This window comes from Gadus chalcogrammus, chromosome 13 (genome assembly GCF_026213295.1).
Source record: "Gadus chalcogrammus isolate NIFS_2021 chromosome 13, NIFS_Gcha_1.0, whole genome shotgun sequence".
In the NCBI taxonomy this organism is placed as follows: Eukaryota; Metazoa; Chordata; class Actinopteri; order Gadiformes; family Gadidae; genus Gadus; species Gadus chalcogrammus.
In genome coordinates this window covers 4,503,662-4,516,161 of record NC_079424.1, presented here as the reverse complement: position 1 = coordinate 4,516,161, position 12,500 = coordinate 4,503,662, and the positions used below count along the sequence as shown (strand labels likewise).

At 54.4% G+C, this 12,500-nt stretch overlaps 4 protein-coding genes across 4 annotated transcripts in view; 2 read left to right on the top strand and 2 right to left on the bottom strand.

The window, feature by feature from the left end:
• Nucleotides 1–5,496, bottom strand: part of si:dkey-28n18.9 (sorting nexin-1) — a 7,993-nt gene extending 2,497 nt beyond the window's left edge. Inside the window, exons 1-11 of the mRNA XM_056606890.1 lie at nucleotides 5,285–5,496; nucleotides 4,881–5,039; nucleotides 4,386–4,493; nucleotides 4,165–4,225; nucleotides 3,126–3,253; nucleotides 2,444–2,530; nucleotides 2,021–2,095; nucleotides 1,469–1,499; nucleotides 842–929; nucleotides 371–410; nucleotides 95–181 (exon numbers count right to left, since the gene is read on the bottom strand). Coding sequence (XP_056462865.1) covers nucleotides 95–181; nucleotides 371–410; nucleotides 842–929; nucleotides 1,469–1,499; nucleotides 2,021–2,095; nucleotides 2,444–2,530; nucleotides 3,126–3,253; nucleotides 4,165–4,225; nucleotides 4,386–4,493; nucleotides 4,881–5,039; nucleotides 5,285–5,290 — 870 coding nt within the window. The 5' untranslated portion in view covers nucleotides 5,291–5,496. The remainder of the gene's footprint in view (nucleotides 1–94; nucleotides 182–370; nucleotides 411–841; nucleotides 930–1,468; nucleotides 1,500–2,020; nucleotides 2,096–2,443; nucleotides 2,531–3,125; nucleotides 3,254–4,164; nucleotides 4,226–4,385; nucleotides 4,494–4,880; nucleotides 5,040–5,284) is intronic.
• A 471-nt stretch (nucleotides 5,497–5,967) lies between these two features.
• On the bottom strand, nucleotides 5,968–7,492 carry LOC130401947 (dnaJ homolog subfamily B member 9-like). The gene is made up of 2 exons (XM_056605995.1): nucleotides 6,858–7,492; nucleotides 5,968–6,462 (listed from the first exon to the last, which is right to left on the bottom strand). The coding sequence occupies exons 1-2, from the start codon at nucleotides 7,126–7,128 to the stop codon at nucleotides 6,098–6,100; spliced, it is 636 nt and encodes a 211-aa protein (XP_056461970.1). The 5' UTR covers nucleotides 7,129–7,492; the 3' UTR covers nucleotides 5,968–6,097.
• A 76-nt stretch (nucleotides 7,493–7,568) lies between these two features.
• Nucleotides 7,569–11,392, top strand: zc3h10 (zinc finger CCCH-type containing 10). Its single transcript, XM_056605993.1, has 3 exons — nucleotides 7,569–7,742; nucleotides 8,060–9,382; nucleotides 9,841–11,392. The coding sequence occupies exons 2-3, from the start codon at nucleotides 8,192–8,194 to the stop codon at nucleotides 10,528–10,530; spliced, it is 1,881 nt and encodes a 626-aa protein (XP_056461968.1). The 5' UTR covers nucleotides 7,569–7,742; nucleotides 8,060–8,191; the 3' UTR covers nucleotides 10,531–11,392.
• A 114-nt stretch (nucleotides 11,393–11,506) lies between these two features.
• The window catches only part of esyt1b (extended synaptotagmin-like protein 1b), a 25,712-nt gene continuing 24,718 nt past the window's right edge, over nucleotides 11,507–12,500 (top strand). The window contains exon 1 of the mRNA XM_056605986.1: nucleotides 11,507–12,096. Coding sequence (XP_056461961.1) covers nucleotides 11,722–12,096 — 375 coding nt within the window. The 5' untranslated portion in view covers nucleotides 11,507–11,721. The remainder of the gene's footprint in view (nucleotides 12,097–12,500) is intronic.

Here is a 12,500-nt window from a genome sequence, read left to right as displayed (position 1 = left end):
AAATGGGCAATACAAAATAAACTGACTTGACAGAGCGTATCATGAAACATTATGCATAAAGTTAAATTCGGCATTATAATGTCAGGGGTCAGACCTTCTCTGCCTCCTGGTACCGACACTCCAGGTCCAGACCCAGGCCCAGCGTGGTCACGTCGTTCTCAGCCACCTTCTGCACGTTCTTCTGCTTACACACACACACACACACACACACACACACACACACACACACACACACACACACACACACACACACACACACACACACACACACACACACACACACACACACACACACACGCACACACACACCTTCAGACTGAAGCTCTGATCTTTATTAATAGTAAGGTAAGGTGAAGGAGGTCTACGTTACCTTCATGGACTCCATGATCTCAGAGATCTTGACACACATTCTGTGGAAGTGAGTGAATGAATAAATACACAAAGATCTGGTTTTTATTTGATAGATTCCATTATATTATTATAATCTTTTTTGTGCTTGCAGGGACAGGACAGTGGAGAGAGACAGGACAGTGGAGAGAGGACAGGACAGTGGAGAGAGACAGGACCAGAGGAAAGAGAGACAGGACAGTGGAGAGAGACAGGACCAGTGGAGAGAGACAGGACAGTGGAGAGAGACAGAACAGTGGAGACAGACAGGACAGAGGAGAGAGAGACAGGACAGTGCAGAACGACAGGACAGTGTGTTGAAGGAGAGACAGAGTGAGGTGTAGTGTAGGACCACCGTCTCAGCGGTGGTCTAAAGAACCCCCAGAGGGTTGAGGGTGGACCCCCAGACCCCCCCCATCGTGTCCTCTCTTGTGGAACACACACAGAGTCTTACTTGGAGAAGGTCTCCTGGCCGGGGTCGTCACCAGCCTCTACACACAGCTGGAGGGAGGCCGCAAAGTGCCCACAGGCCACGGCTATCTCTGAGGAACACACACACACACACACACACACACACACACACACACACACACACACACACACACACACACACACACACACACACACACACACACACACACACAGTCAGGCAGACACGCAAAGACACAAATGGGCAGACGCACACACGCACACAAACACACACACACACACGGGGGCAGACACACACACACACACACACACACACACACACAAGGGCAGACGCACACACACACACACACACACACACACACACACACACACACACACACACACACACACACACACACACACACACACACACACACACACACACACACACACACACGCACGCACACACACACCGTTAGCCTCAGCAAATTGAAGAATCATAAGATTGTGGCAACGGTTTCATATTTAAATATATAGCGTGGCAATGTCAACATCTGAAATGTTGAACGTAATCTAAATGCACTCAAGTCCAATGTTAGCCTGACTCATTAATATGGTAATGCATAATACAGGTATATATAATAGGGTAAATCCTCCTCAGGCTGGGACTCACTCTGTTCAGTCTGCACCACCTCCAGGAACCTCTGGAAGACAAGGAGGGACAGGGGAGCTGTGTTCAGGGAGACAGGCTGACAGGCAGACAGGCTTACAGGCAGACAGGCTGACAGGCAGACAGGGTGACAGGGAGACTGGGAGACACGGAGACTGGCAGACAGGCAGACAGGGAGGCAGCCAGACAGGGAAACAGGGGGTCAGGCAGACACGCAGAGAGACAGAAAGGAAGACGGGCAGATGGCAAGACAGGCAGACGGTGAGACAGGCAGATGGAAAGGCAGCCAGACAGAAAGGCAGCCAGACAGCCAGACAGCGAGACAGGCAGACAGGGAGAAAGGGAGACAGCAAGACAGGCAGAGAGCGAGAAAGGGAGACAGCAAGACAGGCAGACAGCCAGAAAGGCAGACAGCGAGACAGGCAGACAGGCAGACAGCAAGACAGGCAGACAGACAGACAGGCAGACAGCGAGACAGGCAGAAAGCGTGTCAGGCATATAGAGAGACAGCCGGAACAGCGAGACAGGCAGACAGCGAGACAGGCAGACCCTCACCTCTGCGGCCGCCCTGCTGAGCCCGGTCAGACTGAGGTTGTGTTCGCGTTCAGTTCTGAAGAAGTCGTCCACATCCTGCAGACACAGGTCATTACAGCGGGCTGGTTGGTGGGACAACATGTGACTGGTTTAGAGACACCAGTGACATAGTGGGGACAACATGAAACTGGTTTAGAGACACCAGTGACGTAGAGGGGACAACATGTGACTGGTTCCTCTAAACCAGTTGCATGTTGCCCCACTATGCAACTGGTTACTCTGAACCGGTTACATGCCGACCCACAGTGGGGACAACGTGTAACTGGTTTAGGGACACCAGTGACGTAATGGGGACAACATGTGACTGCTTCCTCTGAACCAGTTGCATGTCGTCCCACAGTGGGGACAACATGTAGCTGGTTGAGAGACGCCAGGCCTCAGTACCTTGGTGTGGCTGTCCTTCCTGATGCCCTCCACGGCCTGGCTGAGGCGGTTGAAGAGACCTTTCTTCACCTTCTGACGACCGGGAGGCTGGAGGCCAAACACAAACATTAATGTCTGCGCCAAGGCTAGTACAAGGCTATGCACCTGAGCATGGTGAGGCCTGTGAGGTCGGGTGTAAGAGATGAGGTCCACGGTCCACTTAGTGGTTATGAATTATAAGGTCAAGAAAAATAGGGTCTAAATTGACATTTCTTTTTTTTATAATTTATTATATATATTATAAGCAGACTTTTCCTTCTTTAACGAAGGCCTTTAAAATCCAATATCTTGGAGTTATAAATGAAGATATAAAGTTAGAAATACAATTCTTTCATCGAGTTTGAATAATGGGTGTGTAGATCTGTTTATATGACATGCATGCGGTGCATCCTCTACTGCTTCCTGCTCCAAGGCACCGTGGCTCGGTCAAACATTCACCGGAACTGCACCGTCAGCTTCACCCGCCTGACCCTATAAAGTTAGCGATTCGTCCTTTTCCCTTCCTCGAAGAAAAAACAGCCCTTTCCTGAAACAACATCTCCTGCCTGTTCTCTTTATGTGCTCTACCGTCTCCCTCTTACTGGGGAAACCCCCCAGGAGAAGAGCCGAGGGCCTCCTCCTCCTCCTCTTCCTCCTCCTCTACCTCAGGGCTGGTGAGGAAGGTCTCCAGGTGTTGCGTTCTGCTCAGGAGGGAGTGGCCCGCCACCTGCTGAAGGTACGCCCCAAGAGCCCGGCAGTACGGCGTCCAGGTCTCCCCGGTGGCCAGCAGACCTACCGTGGGGGAGAAGACCACCGTTATCCAGCTCTGGATGGGGAGGTGAATGTCAGTGGAGAGGGACAGGAGAGGGGAGAGAGAGACAGGAAGGTGGAGAGAGACAGGACAGGGGAGAGAGGACAAGGGAGAGAGAGAGGACAGGGGAGAGAGACAGGACAGTGGAGAGAGGACAAGGGAGAGAGAGAGGACAGGGGAGAGAGACAGGACAGGGGAGAGAGGACAAGGGAGAGAGAGAGGACAGGGGAGAGAGACAGGACAGGGGAGAGAGGACAAGGGAGAGAGAGAGGACAGGGGAGAGAGACAGGACAGGGGAGAGAGGACAAGGGAGAGAGAGAGGACAGGGGAGAGAGACAGGACAGGGGAGAGAGGACAAGGGAGAGAGAGAGGACAGGGGAGAGAGACAGGACAGTGGAGAGAGGACAAGGGAGAGAGAGAGGACAGGGGAGAGAGACAGGACAGTGGATAGAGGACAAGGGAGAGAGAGAGGACAGGGGAGAGAGACAGGACAGTGGAGAGAGGACAGGGGAGAGAGAGAGGACAGGGGAGAGAGACAGGACAGTGCAGAGAGACAGGACAGTGGAGAGAGAGAGGAAGGTGGAGAGAGACAGAACAGTGGAGAGACAGACAGGACCGTGGAGAGAGACAGGACCGTGCAGAGAGACAGGACAGTGAAGAGAGACAGGACAGTGGAGAGACAGACAGGACAGTGGAGAGAGACAGGACCGTGCAGAGAGACAGGACAGTGAAGAGAGACAGGAAGGTGGAGAGAGGACAGGTAGTGCAGGACCACAGGTCTCAGCGGTTGCGGCCTTCAGGCGGAGAACAGGAAAGTAGAGACAACCATTTGGTTGGACTTCCTGAGTTGTTTTTCCCGCCGCATGCAGAGCGGTGCCAAACGCGTACGTACCGAGCTGTCGGACCAGCTTCACCGGAGCGTTCTGCTGGGCCCTGGCTGGGAGGGGAGGGAACTGTCAGGGAGTGACATTAAAACACAGAACAACACCCGGTAAGAAAAGGCTCTCTGTTCCCAGGATACAGTCAACGAACGCGTCACCGACTCAAATCATCCGAGTGTGCTGCCGGTGCAGAGATGCACCGGCAGCAATCAGCGGAGCGAGAAGCACTGACTATGATCCCCTGGATCCCGGGAACGTCCTCCAGGGAGAAGAGGTGCTGCTGCAGCCAGTCGAAGTCCTCGTAGGTCCGGTCCACGTGGTACTCCCCCGTCCCCGACAGCTGGGGTGCAGGAACCCAGCAGCCCGTTAGTGAAACGGTCAACGTTGTAAACCAAGCCCCACGTACATTTACATTTAGGGCATTTAGCAGACGCTTTTATCCAAAGCGACTTACAATAAGTACATTTGTCAGAAGAAAGAGAAACAACAATATATCGCTGTAGGTACAGTAAGGATATTCGTAGAACCAAGTGGCAAGCACTAACAATCTCTAGGTTAACCCATTCCCCGTATCCAACAAAGCTATACGGGGAAGGGGTATAGTAGAATAGCTACTTTGGGTCTACAAAGTAGCTGTACGGGGTTGGAGCTAGATAGGTCTACAAAGTAGCCCCAACCCCGTACAGCTACTTTGCAGAGTCTGGTGAGACACCAAACCCTCTCTTACCTTCTGAGACACGATGATGAAGGTGAGCAGCTCTCCGTCCTGGGCGGCTTCCGTCACCCTGATGGTGCTGGGGCTGACGCTCAGCGGGGGGGTCACCTCCTCCGTCCCCTCGATGACGCTGGGGCTCAGCGGGGGGGACTCCTCAGCCTCCTCTTCCTCCTGCAGTCAGAGGGGCCGGTGTCAGGAATAAACTCCCCTTCATGCAGTGAGAAACACACACTTGGACCTTTGTGAGAGCAGAGGCAGCAGTGTAACGATAGTTTCATGGATAGTAAACACAAAACGTAAGATTCCATTGTGCGGTTGCAGTCTTGCTTCAAGGTGTGTCTGGATCACATGACGACCCCAAGTTGAGAAAAACTGCTTTCTATTCACCCCATAATCCACTGGAAACAGTGACTTACCATCATGGCTGAGTTTATAATCAACAACACACAGGACCCTCCCTGGGGTAGGTTCACGGAGTGCTTGGATGTTCTGTCTGAAGAAGTGTGCTTTAACACCGCACAGCCCAGTCTCCGAATGGCCCCTTGTGTTCAACACTGCTGAGGAAACGCAGGATATCCTGTTGGTCAAAGTGCACATGGTCCTTCGAGAATGGGACGAAAACATGCCAGTACAGAACTGCTGGCTCAGGGAAAAGGAAGATGAGTGAAGCTAGTGAGTCAGTAACTCAGAAGGACCCGCCCACAGAGGAAAGGGACTGAGACCAGCCCATCGGTAACTCAGAAGGACCCGCCCACAGAGGAAAGGGACAGAAACCAGCCAATCGGTAACTCAGAAGGACCCGCCCACAAAGGAAAGGGACTGAAACCAGCCAATCGGTAACTCAGAAGGACCCGCCCACAGTGGAAAGGGACTGAAACCAGCCAATCGGTAACTCAGAAGGACCCGCCCACAAAGGAAAGGGACTGAAACCAGCCAATCGGTAACTCAGAAGGACCCGCCCACAAAGGAAAGGGACTGAAACCAGCCCATCGGTACAAGTCTCACAGGGCCAGGAGGTAGTGCCGAAATCCATAGAGATGATTCAAACCCACTGCTACTGAATATATGTATAAGGATACGGAGTAAGAGAAACCGACAGAATAAAGTAGATAAATGCTTCAACTTTTATTAAATACATCACATCATAGCAGACATACAGAGTGAGAGAGGAGAGAAGGGACGAGTCCAGTTCACAAAGTTCAGACGTTGTGTCTCAGAACTGCTCCAGGCTAGAAGGCGTACTCCTCATCCTCCTCATCATCATCGTCCCCCAGACCGTAGTAATAATGCTGTTCCCGCGTGTCGAAGAAGATGTGATCCAGGATGTCTCGCTCCTCTTCGAGGGCCTCCAGGTCCTCGCCTCCCCTGGAGAACCCCCAGCTGTGGTGGAGCGGCTCGTCCAGGAAGAGGTCATCGTCATCGTCTTCATCGTCCAGGCCGAGGCTGGAGAAGAAGTCGTCAAAGTCGAAGTGGAAGAAGTCTTCGTCGGAGTGCTCCTCGTGGTGGTGGAAGTCCTTGTCGTCCTGCAGGAAGGCCTCGTGCCCCAGGTAGTCGTAGGTCCTCCTGGAGTCCTGGTTGGACAGGACCTCGTAGGCTGAGACACGGAGAGAGAACGTGTAGAGATGTCATCACCATCTTTACATTTAATTTACACACTTTAGTATGCTAATGAAGGACTGGCGCTGGGCCACTTTATAATTTATACCGTTTATACTATTTGTTCTGTTTTCCCGTTTGTCCTTACTTAAGCATTCACTTTAGCATCTATTTTTATGTTTATTTAATGTCCCCTCCGGAGGATGAATAAAGTTTGTATCCATCCATCTATTCTCCTCCTCAATAATCAATAATTACAATAATATTCATTGAAAAGGGTGCCATAACAGAATTCATTTTATACATTTCACATTACGATTCGAATTAAACTTTTGAATCGTCGAATACGAGGTGGCTAAGAGGTGATGAAGAAGGTTTGGTATGGTGGATCACCTTCAACGATCTCCCGGAAGATCTTCTCCGCCCCGGAGCTTTTGTTCTTGTCAGGGTGGAACTTCACCGCCAGCTTGTGGAAAGCTTTCTGGATTTGTCGGTCGGTAGCGGTCCGTTGAATCTCCAGAGTATCATAGTGGGTCTTCTGGGTCTTCAGAGAGCTAGTCTGAACATCCAGGGTATCATGGTGGGTATTCTGGGTCTCCAGAGAGGCACACAGGCGGGATGCGATCCACAACAACGTCCACAAGTAAACACTTTGCTGGGACATGTTCTTCACTTGGTATCGGGACACTCACACACTCGAAACCAGATCAACCGAGGTGTCTACCTCACATTCTAGTTCAGTAGCTGATCTCCCTAGGTAAACAGCAGGTTGATGGACCTAATCGTGATCCTCCATCCGGCTCGGTGAGCTGAGCTGACGTTACCTCCTAACTCTTCCAGGATTTAAGCCTTGCACAATGTCTGCGCCCACGTCAAACAGACGTACAAATGGCAAACGTACGATATTATATAAAGTATTACTGTTCTTCCTTAACATTTTAAACGGGCTTCAAATTCGTACATTGTGTTGAACAGGAAGGCGCCGTCCATGCCAGTGCTCGTCCTCAGGGCTTAGTGTATTTATTAGGTTCACCACTAGGGGGCACCAGTCGTCCTCGGTGTGTTTACTGGTGTCACCACTAGGGGGTGCCGGAGGACGGGAGGCCAAAACGACTCTTCTTCTCTTAGTGGTTATAAATGTTGTCAACACAGCGCAGGCCTGGAGCAGCTAGCCCTTAGCTTCGTTCTTCGGCCATTAAATTGTTTATTAACCTTCTTGAATCGGAAGCCCTGATACAGGAGCCCGTTCAGCTGTTTCTTAACGTTGGTTTGCATCCGGTAAGCTGATAATTTGTGTTATTAAACAAACAGCGACGGCAGCTACACGCTTCTGATGATAGTCAGGTAGCAGGTGGTCTCCAACATCAGCTCAGATATCGCGATAGGTGGTTTAATTGTCATTCATTTGTGCCTTATTGTGAAGCCCACGTAGGAATCATTTACCTGTCATAACCTGTCAATGTTTAATCCCTGACCTGCTTCGTTTGAAGCGCCATATCTCCACAACAACACTCGAGTCATCATTAATAATCATAACACAGGAAATAGAACACACTCTATCCCAATCATAAGAGTGTTATAACATCTGTTCACAGAGCTGTTGACCAAGGACCCTCCGTACCAAGAGGTCCTCTTCTACAGTCAGTGGAGGTGTGGATTGATGTCCGCCCTGCCGACCCCTGCCACCCCCATGCCTGCTGCGTTCTCTCTTCGCTGGCTCCAGCGCCATGCCTGACCGGGACTCGTCCTACCTGTTAGCTGGTGGGGGCGGGGGCAGCCTGGGGGAGGAGGGGGGGCGTGGCTCGGGGTCAGGCGGGGGTTCAGGGGAAGGCCTTGTCGGCTCAGGGGCTGCAGGGGGGGTCTCAGGCTCCGTGGGGATGGGCGGAGGAGGGGCCCTCGGCAACGGGAGCGGGGGTGGGGGAGCCGGTGGGGGCGCCGGTGGGGGTGCCGGTGGGGCGGCGGCGGCCGGGCAGGCGGTGGACGGCGTGTGCCGGGACTTTGTGCGCAACGTGTGCAAGAGGGGCAAGCGCTGCCGCTTCCGCCACCCCGACTTCAGCGAGGTGTCGGACCTGGGCGTGCAGAAGAACGAGTTTGTGTTCTGCCACGACCACCAGAACCGGGAGTGCCTGCGCTCCAGCTGCCGCTTCGTGCACGGCTCCAAGGACGACGAGGACTGCTACAAGCGCAGCGGCGAGCTTCCGCCCCGGCTGCGGGGCAAGGTGGCGGCGCGCCTGGGCCTCTCCCCCACGGACCTGCCCCACAGCCGGGGGGAGGTGCCCCTCTGCCGGGACTTCCTGAAGGGCGAGTGCCAGCGCGGCAGCAAGTGCAAGTTCCGCCACGTGAAGAAGGACTACGAGTTCGAGCCCGCCCCCCGGGTGGGGGTGGGCGGGGCCATCGGGGCGGGGAGCGGCGGCGGGGGCGGCGGCGGTGGCATGGTGAACGTGGGCGGGCCGGTGGGTGGTGGGGGCGGCGGCGGCGGCGGGGGGGGCGTGGCCTGCGGGGGGATGGCGGGGCTGGTGGGGGGGGTGGGCGGGGGCAACGTGCTGGGGATGGGCTGCCCCAGCCTGGGGGTCCACCGCGAGGCGGCCATCTCCGGCGTGGGGGGGGTGGGGCTGGGGGGCTGCCTGTCGCTGGGGCCCCTGGGGCCGCGGCGCTACGAGCGGGGGCCCTGCTCGGTGTACGACCCGCTGTTCGAGGGGGCGTTCTTCGAGCCAGGGCCCATGGAGGTGCCCGTGGACCACGGCACGCTGCAGCTGAAGCGGCGGCGGCTGGAGGGGCTGCGGCTGGTGGACGCCACCGGGGGGGGGCACTTTGAGCTGGGGGTCCCGGCCCCGCTGCCCCCCCGGCCCCTGGAGTACCGCTTCCTGGAGGAGGAGAACTGCCTGCTGCGCAAGAGGGTGGAGGAGCTGAAGAAACAGGTGGGGCTCAGTGGTTCACTGTCAGCCAATCAGAGAACGTCTATACGCTTAATCAGCCAATCAGAGAACGTCTATACGCTTAATCAGCCAATCAGAGAACGTCTATACGTTGAATCAGTCAATCAGAGAACGTCTATACGCTGAATCAGCCAATGAGAGATGAACACAGAGAACGTCTATACGTTGAATCAGCCAATCAGAGAAACAAGAGAGAACATCTATAGATTTAATCAGCAACTCAGAGAGAAACCCAGAACCCATAGGTTTAATCGGCCAATCACAGAGAACATCTATCACCCAATCACAGAGAATGTCTATACGTTAAATCAGCCAAAGAGAGAACGTCTTATCTATGCGTTAAATCAGCCAATGGAGAACATCTATACGTTGAGTCAGCCAATGAGAGACGAACACTGCCATCGCCTCTGCGTTCATTAAGCTGACGTCTCCTCCCCCAGGTGTCCAACCTGCTGGCCACCAACGACGTGCTGCTGGAGCAGAACGCGCAGTACCGCAGCCAGGCCAAGGTGATCACGCTGACCTCCACGCCGCTGCCCTCCGACAGCCTGGGGCCCGCCGTGGTGAGCTCCTACAACCACAGCATCGCCCAGACCCACACCACGCTGAGCAGCGCGGGCCTACAGCCCCGCGTCGTCACCCAGCAGGACCTGGCCTCCAGCATCGCCCCCCCGGCCCCGCCCCCCATCGCCGCCCCGCCCGTCATCACGGCCCCCCACCTCGGCGCCGAGATCACCCCGCTGGCGGCGGCCCTCGTGCAGACCATCGCCCAGGGGCTGGGGCCGCCGGTGTCCATGGCGTCCGTGGCGGTGTCCGTGGCGCCCGTGGCGGTGTCCCTGTCCCAGCCGATGGCGGGCCTCGCCATGAGCCACGCCACGGCGGGTCTGACCATGAGCCACGCCACGGCGGGCCTCGCCATGAGCCAGCCGATGGCGGGCCTCGCCATGAGCCACGCCACGGCGGGTCTGACCATGAGCCACGCCACGGCGGGCCTCGCCATGAGCCACGCCACGGCGGGTCTGACCATGAGCCACGCCACGGCGGGTCTGACCATGAGCCACGCCACCGCCCCCATGGTGTCCTACCCCATCGCCAGCCAGAGCATCAGGATCACCACGCTGCCCCACTAGGGGGCGCTGTGGGCCCAGTCAGCGCCCTGTGGTGGGGTCGCCACGGTTCGATGTACGAGGGACTAAAGGCATTACAGAGAATGTAATCAGGTTAGGAAGGGTGGACCTTGGCAACCAAAGGGGGAAATAAAGAGAAAACATTACAGCCCTCCTGAGCGTTGCTACGGACGACGAGCCACAGCGCCGACGGACCAGGAATAGCATCAGGAGAAATGCAGCGATGCCATTTGTAATATTTGAGGTATTTCCATGAGTCACGAGGGGAACAGAGCCCTCAAAGGTCGTTCTCAAACGCTCTTGTGTCATTTACTGTTTGGTTTTTCCAATAAGAATAACACCTTGTTTCTGTTGTGTCGGCTCCGTTTCTTTTTCTGCGCTCATCAGTCAATCATCAATCAATGTAGGCCTATCAATGTGATGTCACGGCCAGAGGGCCGATGTTCCAATGAGCAGCGTTCTGTGTTCAGGCTGTATCTGGACCCTGAACGTTCAGTGACCTGGTTTGGTTTGTCTGGGTGGAGACCGTTCATTCAACAACCCGGGTCTCTTTACCGTCCGTCTGTTTAAACACATCCTGTTGGTTGTGTTTTCATTTCCTAAGCTCCAGTCATATTGACCTTCTGCAGCAGGCCTACACCTTAAAACGCTTAGTATGCAGGTTTAAAACGCACCTCCCCAGCACTAATCCTCCGCTATCGTGATCCATCCACTAAAGACAAAAGGGACCCCAGGGTCAATACGCCACATACACGAATAATCTGCCAATAAACTGTCTGATCCCAGACGTTTGATACTGTATTGGTACTGAGACGACCGTTTTGTTCCCCGGTAGTAAACCATCTATTACTGATAGTTTGCCGCAGCGTGGAAAGAGTCAAACATGCGCGTCTCGTCATCAAGGGGCGTGTCCCACCCCGGAGGGGCGTGTCTCGTCGGGTAACGGGACGGCAGCGGAGGACGAGGCGTCTGTACTTCCTCAGGTCGGGGGCTGCGCTTCGTATCTTGGGACGATAACAGAATTAGAAGTAAGTTTTGCGTGTCTCTTCATACGAAATGACGCGCTGATTTCTAAGCGGAGTGAAGTAAACACTACCGTGTTGTTGTTATAGTCCACAGACAGCGCTGTGTCGAGATTTGTAGTTCTCCTGTAGTCAACTACTTGCGATAAAGAAACCAACACAAGACTCCGGGATGCAGAAAGAAGAGTCGGGACCACCGAGTGGCTCCCAGGAGACCAAGGAAACCAAGGTACCCAAGGACGTCCAGAGTAAAGCGGGCGGCGGTGCAGAGATCATGCAGGCTGCGGCCGCCCCGCCGGGCATCCAGGCCGTCGACGTGCTGTGGACCTTCGGGAAGTGCCTGGGCGCCCTGCTGCCCGTGTACCTGGCCGGGTACTACCGCTTCAGCACCAGCTTCCTGGTGTTCGGCATGATGATCTACACGGGCTGGAAGCACGCCCGGGAGGCCAAGGAGGCTCGGCACCGCTCGGCCGTGGAGCTGTTCGACAACGAGCAGGAGCACACCTCCAAGAGAGTCGCCAAGAGCAAGAGAGACCTGCCCGCCTGGGTAAGATAAGATGACCCCCCGTAGCCTCACAATCAGGCAACATCCACATGTTCAAACGGGAGGTGACCCAACTATAGTTAATATGAAGTGTAACATAATTAAAATAAAATACATATCCGTGGAGTTTTACCAATCATCTCCCTTCCAGGGAAAGGCAAACCTTAATGAGGTATGAACTTAACCACAATAGAATACTTTATTCTCCTACTTCAGTAAGGATCAGTGATTGATCCCGTGATAAAGGACTTGATTCTGTCCTCAGTGTGGGTCTTTATCGGGACCTCTTGAGTCGATGTAAGAGGGAAGTCTGAGTAGTGTTTCAAACTACAATGCATTTCAGGGACCTAACCACACCACTGTTATTTATATCCTGCGAGAGTCCTGCCGCACCCAAAAGGTGGTTC

Bases quoted from the DNA above. Each gene is read 5' to 3' on its own strand.
- LOC130401947 (XM_056605995.1), bottom strand. From the start codon at position 7,128: ATGTCCCAGCAAAGTGTTTACTTGTGGACGTTGTTGTGGATCGCATCC. The intron at 6,463-6,857 runs GTGATCCACCAT...TCCGTGTCTCAG, and splicing joins CTTCCGGGAGATCGTTGAAG to CCTACGAGGTCCTGTCCAAC.
- zc3h10 (XM_056605993.1), top strand. From the start codon at position 8,192: ATGCCTGACCGGGACTCGTCCTACCTGTTAGCTGGTGGGGGCGGGGGC. The intron at 9,383-9,840 runs GTGGGGCTCAGT...CTCCTCCCCCAG, and splicing joins TGGAGGAGCTGAAGAAACAG to GTGTCCAACCTGCTGGCCAC.